At 42.3% G+C, this 15,638-nt stretch overlaps 2 protein-coding genes across 3 annotated transcripts in view; one reads left to right on the top strand and one right to left on the bottom strand.

Moving 5' to 3' along the window:
* The window catches only part of REV3L (REV3 like, DNA directed polymerase zeta catalytic subunit), a 235,884-nt gene that overhangs the window by 17,792 nt on the left and 202,454 nt on the right, over nucleotides 1–15,638 (top strand). The window lies entirely within an intron of this gene.
* On the bottom strand, nucleotides 4,859–8,559 carry LOC137503807 (uncharacterized). The gene is made up of 2 exons (XM_068231309.1): nucleotides 8,289–8,559; nucleotides 4,859–7,414 (listed from the first exon to the last, which is right to left on the bottom strand). Exons 1-2 carry the CDS (start codon nucleotides 8,313–8,315, stop codon nucleotides 6,062–6,064), a joined length of 1,380 nt encoding a protein of 459 aa, XP_068087410.1. The 5' UTR covers nucleotides 8,316–8,559; the 3' UTR covers nucleotides 4,859–6,061.

Genomic DNA, 15,638 nt, shown 5'->3' with positions numbered 1-15,638 from the left:
TGCATATTACAATTTTGTTGATTAAAAGTATGTAACATGAAATTCGTCTCTTAACTGCCAACGCTTAGGAATTTTACAAGACAACTGAAGTGAGAAGGATATGTAGACTACTATATTTATTCCCTTTAGACTAAAACTAGTCCTTGGTAAGAGTACTTGTAAAAGGTACAAACCGGAACAAAGAACATCTATCAGGCCCTAGGCAATGTAAGTGTGGGTACATGTAATAATGATGTGCAGGTACTCTGCAGGGGAATGAGGAGATTGTAAACAGACAACACCTCTGTGTTCAATGTGCACAGCATTCTCAGTGGATTCCCTGCAGCTCTGTGGGGAGTGCATATGTAGAGTATAGTACTACTGTGTAACAAAGTAAACCTGAGACAGATGAAATTAAAGTTTTATACATACCTGGGGCTTCCTCCAGCCGCCTTCAAGATAATCAGTCCCTCGTTGTCCTCCTCCGCCACCTGGATCTTCTGCTATGAGTCCAGGTACTTGAGCCAGTCAGGCGTAGTGCGCATGCACACACTCCGCCGCCAGGAGCATACTACACCTGTGCAGCACTATTGCGCAGGTGCAGAATGTTCCTGGCTGTGGGAGCGGCATGCGGCCGGACAGCGCTGACTGGCTGAATTACCAGGACTCATAGCAGAAGATCCGGGTGGTGAAGGACAGCGAGGGACTGATTAGCCTGAAGAGGGCTGGAGGAAGCCCCAGGTATGTATAAAACTTTACTTTTCATCCGTCTCAGGTACCCTTTAATTTGTAGTCCCCCAAACCAAATTTTAACAACATATCAAATTATGTGATTTCATCAGCAAAGGGAGTGCATACATTTGCATAAATCAGCATCAATGCAGAATTATTTCCATCTCGTTGACCATCTCTATTAGTGACACAGCTACACATCAGGCTTTATTCTTACAGCATAGATGTTATTTAGTATATATAAGAGATTCCTGTGTACACATCATATATACAGTCACAATCAGATATGTATATCTGACCTTAAAAATACGGGGACTGCTTTATTGAAGCAGCACAAGTAACTAATTTTGATTGGTTTATTTCATTTTTGTGGACTAAGCACAGCTATTACTGTATATATACTGTATATATACATTATTTTTAATGACTATTATCTGAGAAATAGAACATTTTATCATATTTTCTATTTTAATTACAGTTACAAATTCATTAGGAGTCGGAGTCGGTGCATTTTTTCCCGACTCCGACTCCAGGCACCCAAAATTGCCCGACTCCACGACTCCGACTCCACGACTCCGACTCCGACTCCACAGCCCTGAAAGAAACACACAAATGATCTCTTGAGATTCAAAAGGATGGCTGTATACAGCCTGCTTGTGTATGGATGTATTTTCTATGTGTGGACATACTGTACATCAATCTACTTCCTGTTTTGGTGGCCATTTTGTTTGTTTATAAACAAACTTTTTAAAACTGTTTTTAACCACTTTTAATGCGGCGAGGAGCGGCGAAATTGTGACAGAGGGTAATAGGAGATGTCCCCTAATGCACTGGTATGTTTACTTTTGTGCGATTTTTAACAATACAGATTCTCTTTAAAGAGAAGCCAAGGCTGCATAAAATTAAAAAACAAAAACATAAAAAAGACTCTGGATCCTTAAAGGGCAACTGTATTGTAAGGCATATGGAGGGTGCCATATTTCCTTTTAAACATTACCACTTGCCTGGTTATCCTGCTGATCCTCTGCCTCTAATAATTTTACCCATAGACCCTGAACAAGCATGCAGCAAATCACGTGTTTCTGACTAGATTATCTGCATGTTTGTTTCTGGTGTGGTTTAAACACTACTGCAGCCAAATAGATCAGCAGGGCTGCCAGGCAACTGGTATTGTGTAAATGGAAATAAACATGGCAACCTCCATATCCTTGTTACAGTTGTCCTTTAAAGCTGCCCATACAGACATAGATTAGTGGTAGTTTAAGGTAAAAGGTCAACACCTTCCAGATATCGATCGTTTACGTGTTGCACCACTGCACCGTTTGATATTAGACAAGATTTTAACAGAAATCGTCTAAGATCGATACCACCTTTGCAGCTGTAAGCTTTGTACAGCCTTATGCAGTAACAGAACTATAAATATTGTTTAGTGTGTGCCTACCTATAGAAATACCGGTATATCAATTAGTTTTTCATGAAAAATTGAGCTGTAGGTTTCAATAGATATGAAAGGTTTGCACTCCATCACTGTATCACAAGTAAATTCAGTGTAGTCTGTCAAAAGTCCCATGCGAAACTAAGATCAAAATACATTCCCTATAGACAACTGCTGGTAAAGACCTTGGCAAATTGTGTTTTTTTTTCCATGCTGTTGTCGTCAGAAACGAACCTCTTTATAGCATTATGGATATTTTTTTTTTCTCCCATTTCTGAACATAGGGTATTAAAGAAATACTGCTTTGCCAAGATTTTACTAGGATAGTTACCATGGTAATATTAAAAGCAGTGGCTTAAGACAAAATCACTGACTATTTTAATGAAGGGAAAACAGCAAAACATGATCAATGACGAAAATATTGTTGGATACTTATAGGCAAATATAAATTGAAAAAATTGAATTTTTTTTTATAGCATTGCTGCAGATCTAAACCCAGCGACTGAAGGGCTCTTCCTCCTATGTCCCAGGAGGATGACACAGAGCCTTGTTCTATATTATGGGAGGGGGGACTGCCAGGCTCCTTGGTTGCAAAGAGAAGTTTGGTTGTTTTGCTTGGAGGAGAGCCTGCCTGTTCAGGTAACACATGAAATTAAGTGTACCTGAGGTGAAAACCAGGATTACGACCTGGTAATTCTATTTTTGACAACCCTCCAGGACAGTGACATTGAGATTTGGGCTCCGCCCCCCAGAAACAGGAAACACCCAGCGTGAGCTCTATAAATCTGTTCCCAGGTATCCACACCTCAGTTGTGCACAAGACCTGAACCTAGTCATACTGGATACCCTAATACTTCTTACCCACATCAAAATACATGATGCTTAACGGGTGGGAACTAAGGACTGTCCTGGAGGGTTGTCAAAAATAGAATTACCAGGTCGTAATCCTGGTTTTTTCGTCCAACCCTCCAGGACAGTGACATTGAGATGATAAACAAGGAATCACCCACCTTAGGGCGGGACCACAGCCTGTAGAACTTTCCTCCCGAAGGACTGTTCTCCTGCTGTCATCAGATCTAGACGGTAATGTCTGACGAACGTGTTGACACTCCTCCATGTTGCTGCCCGGCAGATCTCCGATGCCGATGCCCCAGCTCTATAGGCCCAGGAGGTTGCCATAGCTCTAGTAGAGTGTGCTGTGATCTCTTTAGGTGACTCCAACTGCCTCAATTTGTAAGCTTCCTCAATACAAACCTTGAGCCATCTTGCTATCGAAGCTTTGGTCATTTTTTCTCCCACTTTATTTCCAGTGAAATTAACAAATAACCTGTCTGTTTTCCTGAGTTGCTTCACTCTTTTTAAGTATATTAGTAAGCACCTCCTTACATCCAGCTTGTGCCACTGCTTCTCTTTTGGATGAACTGCTTTATTGCAGAAGGTAGGCAATATTATCTCTTGCCCCCTATTAGACACTGATGATACTTTTGGTAAAAAATCAGTTACCGTCTTCAATATCACTCGGTCTTCAAATATAGAACAGAATTGTTCATCACTGCTTAGTGCCTCTAATTCGCTTACTCTTTTTGCAGAGGTAATCGCTACTAAGAATATGGTTTTAATTGTAAGATTCCTTAACGAAATTTCTTCTAGAGGTTCGAATGACTCTTCCATAAGTACATTGAGAACTAAAGATAGGTCCCACCTAGGACATGATTTCTTAACTATTGGCCTTGATCTTTCTACCGATTTCATAAATCTGATCACCAGGGGATCTAAGGCTAATTTCTTATCAACGAAAACAGAAATTGCTGCTACTTGTACCTAAATTGTACTTCAGGCCAAACCCCTCTCAATTCCATCTTGCAGGAACTCAAGAATTGTCGGTAATTTATTGTCTTTAACTTTATTCCTCTTTTTCCAGTCTAAAAAAGTCTTCCAATACTTAGAATAGATCAATCTGGTTACTTTCTTTCTGCTATTCAGAACCGTCTTGATCACTCTGTCTGACAGGCCCTTGGACTTCAGAACATCCCTTTCAGAAACCACGCTTTTAGATGCAGATTTGGAACATGTACCCATCTATGTTCCTCTTGATCTAAAAGTAATTCCTCCTGAGGGAGGAGTAAAGGATCTTTTTTCAGCATTTTTAGTAACAACGGGTACCATGATCGTTTTGGCCAATCTGGTGCTATTAATATCAGAGTCATTCTGGACAGTTTCAACTTCTGTAATACAAGAGGAATCAAGGGGATTGGTGGAAAGGCATATGCTTTGCTGAAGATCCAATCTTGGGCCAACGCATCTATTGCACATGCTCCCTTCGGATCTAGAGAGAAAAACCTTCTGCACTGAGAGTTCGTCTGATTGGCAAAAAGGTCTATTTCGGGCCACCCCCATCTGGCCGTTATCATTCTGAATACTTCTGGGTTGAGCCTCAGCTCGGAATTTGACAGTCTTTGTCTGCTTAGAAGGTCGGCCATTCGATTTAATGTCCCTTTCAGATGGACTGCTGTTAACGATAGCAGATTCAGCTCTGCCCAATCTAAGATCTTCAGTGACACTTCTAGGAGTTTTTTGGACCTTGTCCCTCCTTGTTTGTTCAGATAGGCTACTACTGTTATGTTGTCTGAACGAACCTGAAGATGATGCCCCTTTAGACACTCTGATGCTTGTAATAGGGCCATATGAACTGCCTTCATTTCTTTGAAGTTGGATGACTCTCCCCTTACTGGGTCTGTCCATGACCCTTGCAGGTATAGTCCGTCCACATGGGCTCCCCAACCCATCAAACTTGCGTCTGTTGTTATAATCTTTGTTGGAGGAGACCGCCATAGTCTTCCTAACTGAAGATTTTTTATATCCATCCACCAAGGCAGTGATTCCTTTACCCAGGTTGGTATTGATAACACGCTTTCTAAATCGCCCTGATTTCTGTTCCAGTTTTCCAGTAGCCAGTTCTGGAGAACTCTTACGTGAGCCATTGCCCAATCTACTGCTGGTGCTGTTGAGGTTAGAAGACCCACTATACTCATGCACTGCCGTACTGAGATGGCGTCTGCCTCTAGAAGGCTGACTATTGTCGACTGCACTTTTGTCACCTTGTCCTCTGGCAAGAACAGTCTTTGAAGGGGTGAATTTATTATGAACCCCAAAAATTTGATCACCTGGGATGGATCCAGATGTGACTTTTGGTAATTTACTAACCAACCCAGGGTTTCTAACTGACCTAACACCCTCTTCAGATCTCTTTGAAGCAGTACCGCATTGTCTGCTAGAACTAATAGGTCGTCCAGATAAGGGATTATTATAATGTTCTGGAGATTAAGATTTCCTACCACCTCTGCCATTACTTTCGTAAACACTCTTGGTGCTGAAGATATTCCGAAAGGAAGGCACGAGAATTGATAATGCAGCACTCCACCGTCTCCTTGTACACTGAATCTTAGGTACTTTTGAGACTCCCTTCTGATTGGGATGTGCCAATAAGCGTCTGTCAGATCTATGTTCACCATAAACACGTCTGCATTCAGTAAGTTCCTCATCGTATACACAGTTTCCATTCTGAACTTTTCGTATACAATAAAGGGGTTTAGTGGTTTTAAGTTCAGAATCATTCTGAATTTTCCGGTTGGCTTTTTGATCAGAAAAATTCGAGAATAGAACCCTCGGTTTCTTTCCTGAGGTGGTACCTCTTTTATGACATTTCTGTCCATCATGTCTCTTAGTAATTCCTGTAATGCCATCCTGGCTTCTCTGTCTTTCGGCATTAAAGTCTTTACAAATCTCACCGGGGGCTTTTTTATGAATCTTATCTTGTACCCGTCTTTTATTAGGTCTAAAATGAATTGATTCGAGGTTATCTTTCTCCACTCTGGATAAAAGCGAGATAACCTGCCCCCTACTTTCAGCCTGGCGTCACTGGTGCTTGCTTTGGGGCTCCGCTGGCTTATGCAGCGGAGTCCTCCTAGGCCCTTCCTTATTAATTGGCCAAGTCCTTCTTTTTTGGACCCCTTTATCTCTCGCCTGGTTATTGCGGCGAAAAAAGGGCCTATTCGGCTTAAATTTCTTTTTCTTCGGAAATGATAATTTCCTGCTTGCCGTCTTCTCCAAGACTTCTTGGAGCTGAGGGCCAAATAACAGATCCCCCGTAAAGGGTAGATGACATGCCTTAGACTTGGACGATTGGCTACCGTCCCATGTCTTGAGCCACAGATTTCTGCGGGCATTATTAACTAGTGCTGTTGTCTTTGCTGTAACTCTTAGTGACTCTGTTGAAGCATCAGTAACATAATTATTAGATTTCTTAACAACACTCAGAGCTTCTAAAATGTCCTTTTTAGGACCATCAGTTTTGACTAATTCTTCCACCCTCTCTATCCATAATACAGTGGTCCTAGAGACACAGGTGGTGGCTGCAGCAGGCTTAAAGTTAGTTACTGCTGCTGTATAAGCTTTTTTAAGTGACAAATCAATTTTCTTGTCTGCTGGGTCTTTAAGGAAACCCAAATCCTCAAAAGCAAGTTCATTCTCCCTATTCATTAGACTGAATGCTGCGTCTAACTTGGGACAACCTTCCCATAGTTTTGCATCTTCTTCTGAAAAGGGGAATCGCTTTCTAAAGCCTCTGGAAATAAAAAGTTTTTTCTCTGGGTATTTCCATTGCGTATTAATTAGGTTTTTTGTTGAGGGATGTACAGGAAAATTTAAATGTGGTGTGGGATCCATACCAGAATATAATTTATCATGTATGGACACAGGAGCGGGAGTGGTCTGATTAATATTCAAGGTAGTGTGAATAGCCCGCACTAATTCATCAGTCTCTTCCACCGGAAATCTGAATCTTGAAAACATAAGTTTCTCATCCGTATCACTTTGATCTGACATATCATCCTGTGATAAATCCCTGTTAACCTGTCCTCCAGGAAGAACATCCTGTATTTCCTCTTCTTCTTCATCTGAAGAAATTAAACGTCTTGTAGTTTTTACAAGAGCTTTTCTTGGCTTAGGATTCTCCTTGGGAATAACTGCCACAGGAGGTACCACAGGAGCTGACCCTGTAGGCAGATTTTCCCTGAATGCTCTAAATGTCTCTACCATTTCATGCCTCATGGTAGTCATAAACTCTTTGCAGGAGGCAGTATTCTCTTCATTAATTAACTTTGTAATACATCCGTGGCAAGATGCTTTTGTCCAGCTAGTTGGCAAAACAACCTTACAGACAAGGCAACTCCTGGACCTGTTAGAGCTATCGGATAAGTCCGAAGTCTCCTGAAAAACATATGAAGAGAATAATACCATGAGATTAATTACTATAATTCATTAAAGCCTGTAATTAATCACATAAATCCTCTCCTGAACAGATGTGATGTTTATTCATATATACTCTGTGTATATAGTGAGCTGTTTACCAAACAAATGAATATCATTATCTGTAAAATAAGCTTAAGTACAGCAATCAGACAGATAATTTAGGATGCATATCAACTCAAGTGTAGCTCATCTAGACAGAATGTAGATGCATACAGCTGCTAAAATGTATTGCAGGAGAGAGAGAGAGAGAAAAAGAAAAATTTTTTTTTTTTTTTTTTTTTTTTTTTAAAAACTTAATATATTTGGTGATACTGCATCAATAAATCCCTCCTGCAAACTTAGAAGGAAAACATCCAACATTATATGCAGCTGACCCAGTAACCAGCTCACTCCCCACAATGAATGCACCATGTAGTTAACATTCATTCAGGTAGCTATGCAACAATTACTTATGCAAAACACATTGAGCTGCACAAAAACCAATCAGTCACATGTGAACAAATGCTTTTCTGAACTATCAGGACTTTTACAATACTTAAACTGGTAACAAACATCTTGCTCCATTTAAGTAATCAAATCACCAAGTAGTCTAACATGCTTTTTCTGATCTATTAATTAAACTTAAGATCAGTGCAGTTATCCATGTTTAACTGGTTTTAAACAACAATGTGCCACCACAAAAAGACAGCTTCAGCAAATATCCTTGATCTAGCCACTGTCATTCATATGCTGACTAAATACATCTGAGCAGCATAATCAAACCTCAGACCAGTGCGGCGACCAGTCAGACCGTGATCAAACGCGGCTCCCCACAAGATCTCCGCCGGCTTACCTGATCCTGAAGTTTTCGTGCGTCCATCCTTGGCAAAGGCCAAACGCTAAGTGCCACAAGGAACGCACACAACGCTGTTTTGCAGCCGCGCAAAATGCGGAAGTGAAGTCACTCGTCGGCGGAAGTACCGCTAGACTGGGGGCAAAGCCATCCTTCCTCCGTGCAGAGCCGATATTCCCCCACCGCTGCGTCCAGGACCTCCGTCAGGGCTGCTCCGCGTTGTCCTCCCTCTAGCACGCACAGCCGCTCAGGTGGCTGCTAGAGGGGAAAAACCTGTTTTAAGCAGGTAAGGAGCTTTCTGCTGCAACAATATTCCAACCCTCCAGGGTAGTGAAGCAGGCTCCCTCAGGGAACTATTACCAGCCTCAGCACTCCCAGGCTGCTGACCAGCTAGCTCCCTTTACAGAGCTCATGTTCCCAGGGAAGGAAACACACAACTGAGGTGTGGATACCTGGGAACAGATTTATAGAGCTCACGCTGGGTGTTTCCTGTTTCTGGGGGGCGGAGCCCAAATCTCAATGTCACTGTCCTGGAGGGTTGGACGAAAAATAGAAAGAGCTTACCCAAGGAGATGAGTGGTCTAATGGAAGATTTCCGACAAGAGCTCGTCAGGAATGTGATTGCGCCCATGCTCCTGCACGAGTACGACCTCGCTCGCATTGTAAGTCAGCTGCATGTGCAAGAAGCAGCATGTAGCTGCAAACTTCCAGAGGGTCCTGGGCAGAATCGGTAGGGGTGAGGAGGACACGGGAAGCCTCTGAGGCTCCCCTCTACCTAGGTGTCTTTTTTTTCTTTAATAAGTTTGCCTCAGGGGTCACTACCATCCCAAATATGATATGTGGTATATGATGATGAACATGTAAACATACAAGACAAGACAAGACAAATAACATTTATATTGCGCTTTTCTCCTTGCGGACTCAAAGCGCCAGAGCAGAGCAGCAGCCACTAGGGTGCGCTCTATTGGCAGTAGCAGTGTAAGGGAGACTTGCCAAAGGTCTCCTACTGAATTAGTGCTGGCTTACTGAACAGGCAGAGCCGAGATTCGAACCCTGGTCTCCTGTGTCAGAGGCAGAGCCCTTAACCATTACACATCAGCCAACTGCAGAAACATACAGAACCAATCCTACTTAAAGCCCCATACATAAGGTCTGCTGAAGTGATCCACCTGGCGATCACATCAGCTGAGACCATTGTTACCTCTTTGTTGCGTGATGTTACACCTGCAGAACATGTCAGCTTGTTGGGTATCTTCCCGTGGGCATGCTCTACGGCGTGTATGAGTGCACCACACTGCTCCGTTCTGCCAGACAGCAAATGCCCAATAGGTTCAATTGCTAGACTTTCTATAGAGTCCTACCTAAAATCAATCGATTCTGTTGATAAGACAGGACTAAAATGGGAGCAAGGAAGGATTGTCAGTAGATCAATGGCCCCATAATGATGCTATTTATTGGCTAACTATAAAACATTGGGAGAATTTGACCCAATATATTGGTCTTTTTCAAGCTCTGTCACTGTGAGGTGCATCCGTATAATACCTGCAATCCAAGGTAGCAGCATAGTCGGTATGCTAAGGTTCATCCGGAACTTGTTAAGGTGGCCATACATTACACAATGCTGCCAGATCGCCAACAGATAGATCCCCCTCTGATCGAATCAGAGAGCAAACTAACACTTGCTAACGCACTTCAGACAGATTTCCAATTTCAGTATGACAGTCCTAGCACCTTTGCCTGCTGGGCCGCCTCACCCCCCATTTCCCCATGTGTCCCTTTCCCCCCTTGAATATTCCCACAATAACATAGGTTCTGTCGACTGTCCATTTTTGGGATGTGGAAAAATTGCCTGTTTTGCCTTGCAGTGTGAACCGAGCCTAAAAGGTTGACAGGATTTTTTCCATCCTCAATGGATCAGGTTACCAAGTCAGTATCAGCTGGTTCACACTGGCCATAAAAACAGTCAGTTTAGCGGACTGTTATGGACCGTGACAGATCCTACATTAATAGGACAAGGAAGTTCTGAGTTCAGGTCCCCAACCAAAAACTGCAAGTAAAATTAGAGAGAGTGAATCGAACATTACAGAGATGGGAGAAGCTTTGTAGAGCGCTCCACCTTAACATACTACACCTACAGAATGTGCTGTACTTTCTGATTCCTTTGTTTATGTGGGTTACGGTTTAAAGATTGGGATAGTGAACTTGTAACCATTGAGTGAAAATGTCCACAGTCCAATCTGGCATGAAAAATAACATCCGGCTTTGAGAGTGGCTGCAGTGTTCATTTCTGCCTCTCTTCCATTTTGAGCAGCTTGAATATTGTTGTCGCCCCCCACCCTTACATGTAATCTGGTATGCATTAAGCTGTTCTCCGGCCATTAGCGGTGATTTACTGAGACTCAGAGATATGTGTCCTCTAGAATTTCTCTCCTTTGGAACAGACTGCTGTATATCTCAGAGATAATAGATATTTTACATGTATTTTCTACGTTTCACCTTTCATGTTAGATTCTGAGATGTACAAACTCATGTCTGTAAGTAAACCTGCAGCAGTGAGGAAACGTGCTTTCTTGTTTGAATCTATAGGGCAGTACAGTGCTTAGCTTCAGACAAAGCAGTCCCCTACTGTACGCTGAGGAAAGGAAAATGAGGCACTTCAGAATCTATTGGAAACAGTCTCATGCAATATGCTAAATGCGTGTGCAGAGAATATGGCTTGCCGCCTGAATGACTAGAACAGCAAAGCTATCAATCTCTGACAGCTCTGCCGTCATGAATAATATCAAATTATAGCAGGGAATAGAATGGTTATTAGGTCACACCGCTCAACCCATGTTTTCCTCAGTGACTAGAATCCTGGCCACTCTCACCTGCAGCTACATGGTTTTAAGGCTATAGTATTGTGTTAATGTGGCTTGGATATAGATGTATGAAAATACCCTTAGTAGTACCCCCCCCCCCCCCTCCCCCCAGCGTTTTAAAACTAGCGTCTCATCTCATTTGTGCAGGACTCAGAAGGTGGGTTGAGTGACTGATCAGATGCAACCATCCTACATTCTGATGGAGAGGGGTGGTGAGTGGCGGCTTGGCCTTGCCTCTCCCCCAATCCCGTTTCCTGGTTCCGCCAGAAGATAAAATACCAAGAGGGTTGGTATTGATTCAAGAGCAAGGAGTCAGTTTGTATGTCAGTTGTTACATTTCTTATCTAATCAGAGGTTTGCAATACATAATATTACATGCTTAGTAAATTACACCTATAATTCGTTGTATTTTGGTGCAAAGAGAACAGTGGCTTTATGTATCTACTCTCAGGTGGCCTCATATAATTTTGGGGGTTCATTAAAGGACAGCTGAAGTGAGGGTATGTAGGCTGCCATATTTATTTATTTCCTTTTAAGAAATACCAGTTGCCTGGCAGCCCTGCTAGTCTTTTTGGCTGCAGTAGTGTCTGAATCACACCAGAAACAAGCAGGCAGCTAATATTGTCAGATTTGACAATGTCCGAAACACCCGATCTGCTGCATGCTTGTTCAGAGTCAATGGCTAAAAGTATTAGAGGCAGAGGATCAGTAGAATAGCCAGGCAACTGGCATTGCTTAAAAATAAATACATATGGCAGCATCCATAGCTCTCTTGCTTCAGGTGTCCTTTCAATTGTCCACTATGTGGTTATAAGTTGTTCTAGGCCTTCTAAGATTCGATTCACTTGGGCGACAGGGGGCATCAGTGGCCATAGCTTATTTAACTGATGCCAAATGCTTTTCTGCTACTGAGCAGCAAAGCGTTAGGTACATTTTGGCAACTCATAATGTCCAATTGTCACACTATGTTTAGACCCACACGAGGGAACACTGAACAGCTGAAAGTAGTCCAGGAAGAGATGACAGGATCTAGTGCAGCATTTACGCAAACAATGGGAAACACCAGCAACATCATTATAAACAACTGCTTCCATTCATATGAAGCGTCGCCAGAAACGAGGCATTTACTACTCCTGAGGCCTGGGTCACACATTAATCTGCACAAAGTCCGGTCTGATCCTGTCAGTTTTGGATCAGTTTTCTATCAGTTTTACCTGACTGGACTGGAAATGTATACCTTTCATGTATAAACACAGGCATACCAACTGATACAAAACTGACTGAACTGAAACGGAAATGCAGGGCTGTAGAGTCAGTACAAAAATCCACCGACTCTGACTCCTCAGGTTAGGATTCCACCGACTCAGACTACTCCAATTTGCATATTGCAATCTTGTTGATTGAAAGTATGTAACATGAAATGCATCTCTTAACTGCCAACGTTTAGGAATTTTAAGACAACTGAAGTGAGAGGGATATGGAGGCTGCCATATTTATTCCCTTTTAAACAATACCAGTTACCTGGATATCTGGCGAATCTTCTGCCTCTAATACTTTGTCATAGACTAAAACTAGTCCTTGGTAAGAGTACTTGTAGAAGGTACAGACAGGAACAAAGAACATCTATCAGGCCCTAGGCAATGTAACTGTGGGCAGCACGGTGGAGTAGTGGTTAGCGCTCTCGCCTTGCAGCGCTGGGTCCCCGGTTCGAATCCCAGCCAGGGCACCATCTGCAAGGAGTTTGTATGTTCTCCCCGTGTCTGTGCGGGTTTCCTCCGGGTACGCCGGTTTCCTCCCACATCCCAAAAACATACAGATAAGTTAATTGGCTCATCCCTAAATTGGCCCTAGACTACAGTACTTACACTACAGAATACATACATAGACATATGATAATAGTAGGGATTAGATTGTGAGCTCCTTTGAGGGACAGTTAGTGACAAGACAATAAATATATATATATATATATATATATATATATATATATATATATATATATATATTATACTGTGAAGCGCTGCGTAATATGTCGGCACTATATAAATACTAAATAATAATAATAATAATATTAGTAGTAATGTAAGAGTGATGTGCAGGTACTCTGCAGGAGAATGAGGGGATTCTTCCTCTATTACACATTCTTTATGTACAATCTGAACCAGGTTTATGGGTGATGGACAACACCTCTGTGTTCAATGTGCACAACATTCTCAGTGGATTCCCTGCAGCTCTGTGGGGAGTACATATGTAAATTCGAGTACTACTGTGTAACAAAGTAAATCCTGAGACAGATGAAATTAAAGTTTTATACATACCTGAGGCTTCCTCCAGCTCCCTTCAGGCTAATCAGTCCCTCGCTGTTCTCCTCCGCCACCTGCATCTTCTGCTATGGGGCCAGGTACATGAGCCAGTCGGGCGTAGTGCACATGCACACACTTCGCCACCGGGAGACTACTACACCTGCGCAGCACTATTGCGCAGGTGCAGAATGCTCCTGGCTGTGGGAGTGGCACACGGCCGGACTGCACTGACTGGCTGAATTACCGGGACTCATAGCAGAAGATCCAGGTGGCGGAGGACGACAGCGAGGGACTGACTAGCCTGAAGGGGGCTGGAGGAAGCCCCAGATATGTATAACCCTTTTCTTTTCATCCATCTCATGTACCCTTTAATTCGTAGTCACCAAACCAAATTTTAACAGCATATCAAATTATTTGATTTAATGAGCAAAGGGAGTGCGTAAGTTTGCATAAACCAGCATCGGTACAGAATTATATCTAACTCATTGACCATCTCTTAGTGACACAGCTACACATCAGGCTTTATTCTTACAGCATAGATGTTTTTTAGTGTATAAGAAATTCCTGTGTATATACAGGATCTTCTCAAAAAATTAGCATATTGTGATAAAGTTCATTATTTTCTGTAATGTACTGATACACATTAGACTTTCATATATTTTAGATTCAAATACACACAACTGAAGTAGTTCAAGCCTTTTATTGTTTTAATATTGATGATTTTGGCATACAGCTCATGAAAACCCAAATTTACTATCTCAAAAAATTAGCATATTTCACCCGACCAATAAAAGAAAAGTGTTTTTAAAACAAAAAAAGTCAACCTTTCAATAATTATGTTCAGTTATGCACTCAATACTTGGTCTGGAATCCTTTTGCAGAAATGACTGCTTCAATGCGGCGTGGCATGGAGGCAATCAGCCTGTGGCACTGCTCAGGTGTTATGGAGGGCCAGGATGCTTCGATAGCGGCCTTAAGCTCATCCAGAGTGTTGGGTCTTGCATCTCTCAACTTTCTCTTCACAATATCCCACAGATTATCTATGGGGTTCAGGTCAGGAGAGTTGGCAGGCCAATTAAGCACAGCAATACCATGGTCAGTAAACCATTTACCACTGGTTTTGGCACTGTGAGCAGGTGCCAGGTCATGCTGAAAAATGAAATCTTCATCTCCATAAAGCTTTTCAGCAGATGGAAGCATGAAGTGCTCCAAAATCTCCTGATAGCTAGCTGCATTGACCCTGCCCTTGATAAAACACAGTCCAACACCAGCAGCTGACATGGCACCCCAGACCATCACTTACTGTGGGTACTTGACACTGGACTTCGGGCATTTTGGCATTTCCCTCTCCTCAGTCTTCCTCCAGACGCTGGCACCTTGATTTCCGAATGACATGTAAAAGTTGCTTTCATCCGAAAAAGTACTTTGTACCACTGAGCAACAGTCCAGTGCTGCTTCTCTGTAGCCCAGGTCAGGCGCTTCTGCCACTGTTTCTGGTTCAAAAGTGGGTTCATGCTTCCTTCTGCTGAAAAGCTTTATGGAGATGAAGATTTCATTTTTCAGCACGACCTGGCACCTGCTTACAGTGCCAAATCCACTGGTAAATGGTTTACTGACCATGGTATTACTGTGCTCAAGTGGCCTGCCAACTCTTCTGACCTGAACCCCATAGAGAATCTGTGGGATATTGTGAAGAGAAAGTTGAGAGATGCAAGACCCAACACTCTGGATGAGCTTAAGGCCGCTATCGAAGCATCCTGGGCCTCCATAACACCTGAGCAGTGCCACAGGCTGATTGCCTCCATGCCACGCCGCATTGAAGCAGTCATTTCTGCAAAAGGATTCCCGACCAAGTATTGAGTGCATAACTAAACATAGTTATTTGAAGGTTGACTTTTTTTTGTTTTAAAAACACTTTTCTTTTATTGGTCGGATTAAATATGCAAATTTTTTGAGATAGGAAATTTGGGTTTTCATGAGCTGTATGCCAAAATCATCAATATTAAAACAATAAAAGGCTTGAACTACTTCAGTTGTGTGTATTTGAATCTAAAATATATGTAAGTCTAATGTTTATCAGTACATTACAGAAAATAATGAACTTTATCACAGTATGCTAATTTTTTGAGAAGATCCTGTACAGTCACAATCAGATATGTATACCGTATCTGACTTTAAAAATACCTGGA

The sequence above is a fragment of the Hyperolius riggenbachi genome, chromosome 4 (assembly GCF_040937935.1).
Source record: "Hyperolius riggenbachi isolate aHypRig1 chromosome 4, aHypRig1.pri, whole genome shotgun sequence".
Lineage (NCBI taxonomy): Eukaryota > Metazoa > Chordata > Amphibia > Anura > Hyperoliidae > Hyperolius > Hyperolius riggenbachi.
Note: the sequence above shows the minus strand (reverse complement) of the source record. Positions and strands in the feature narration are given on the sequence as shown.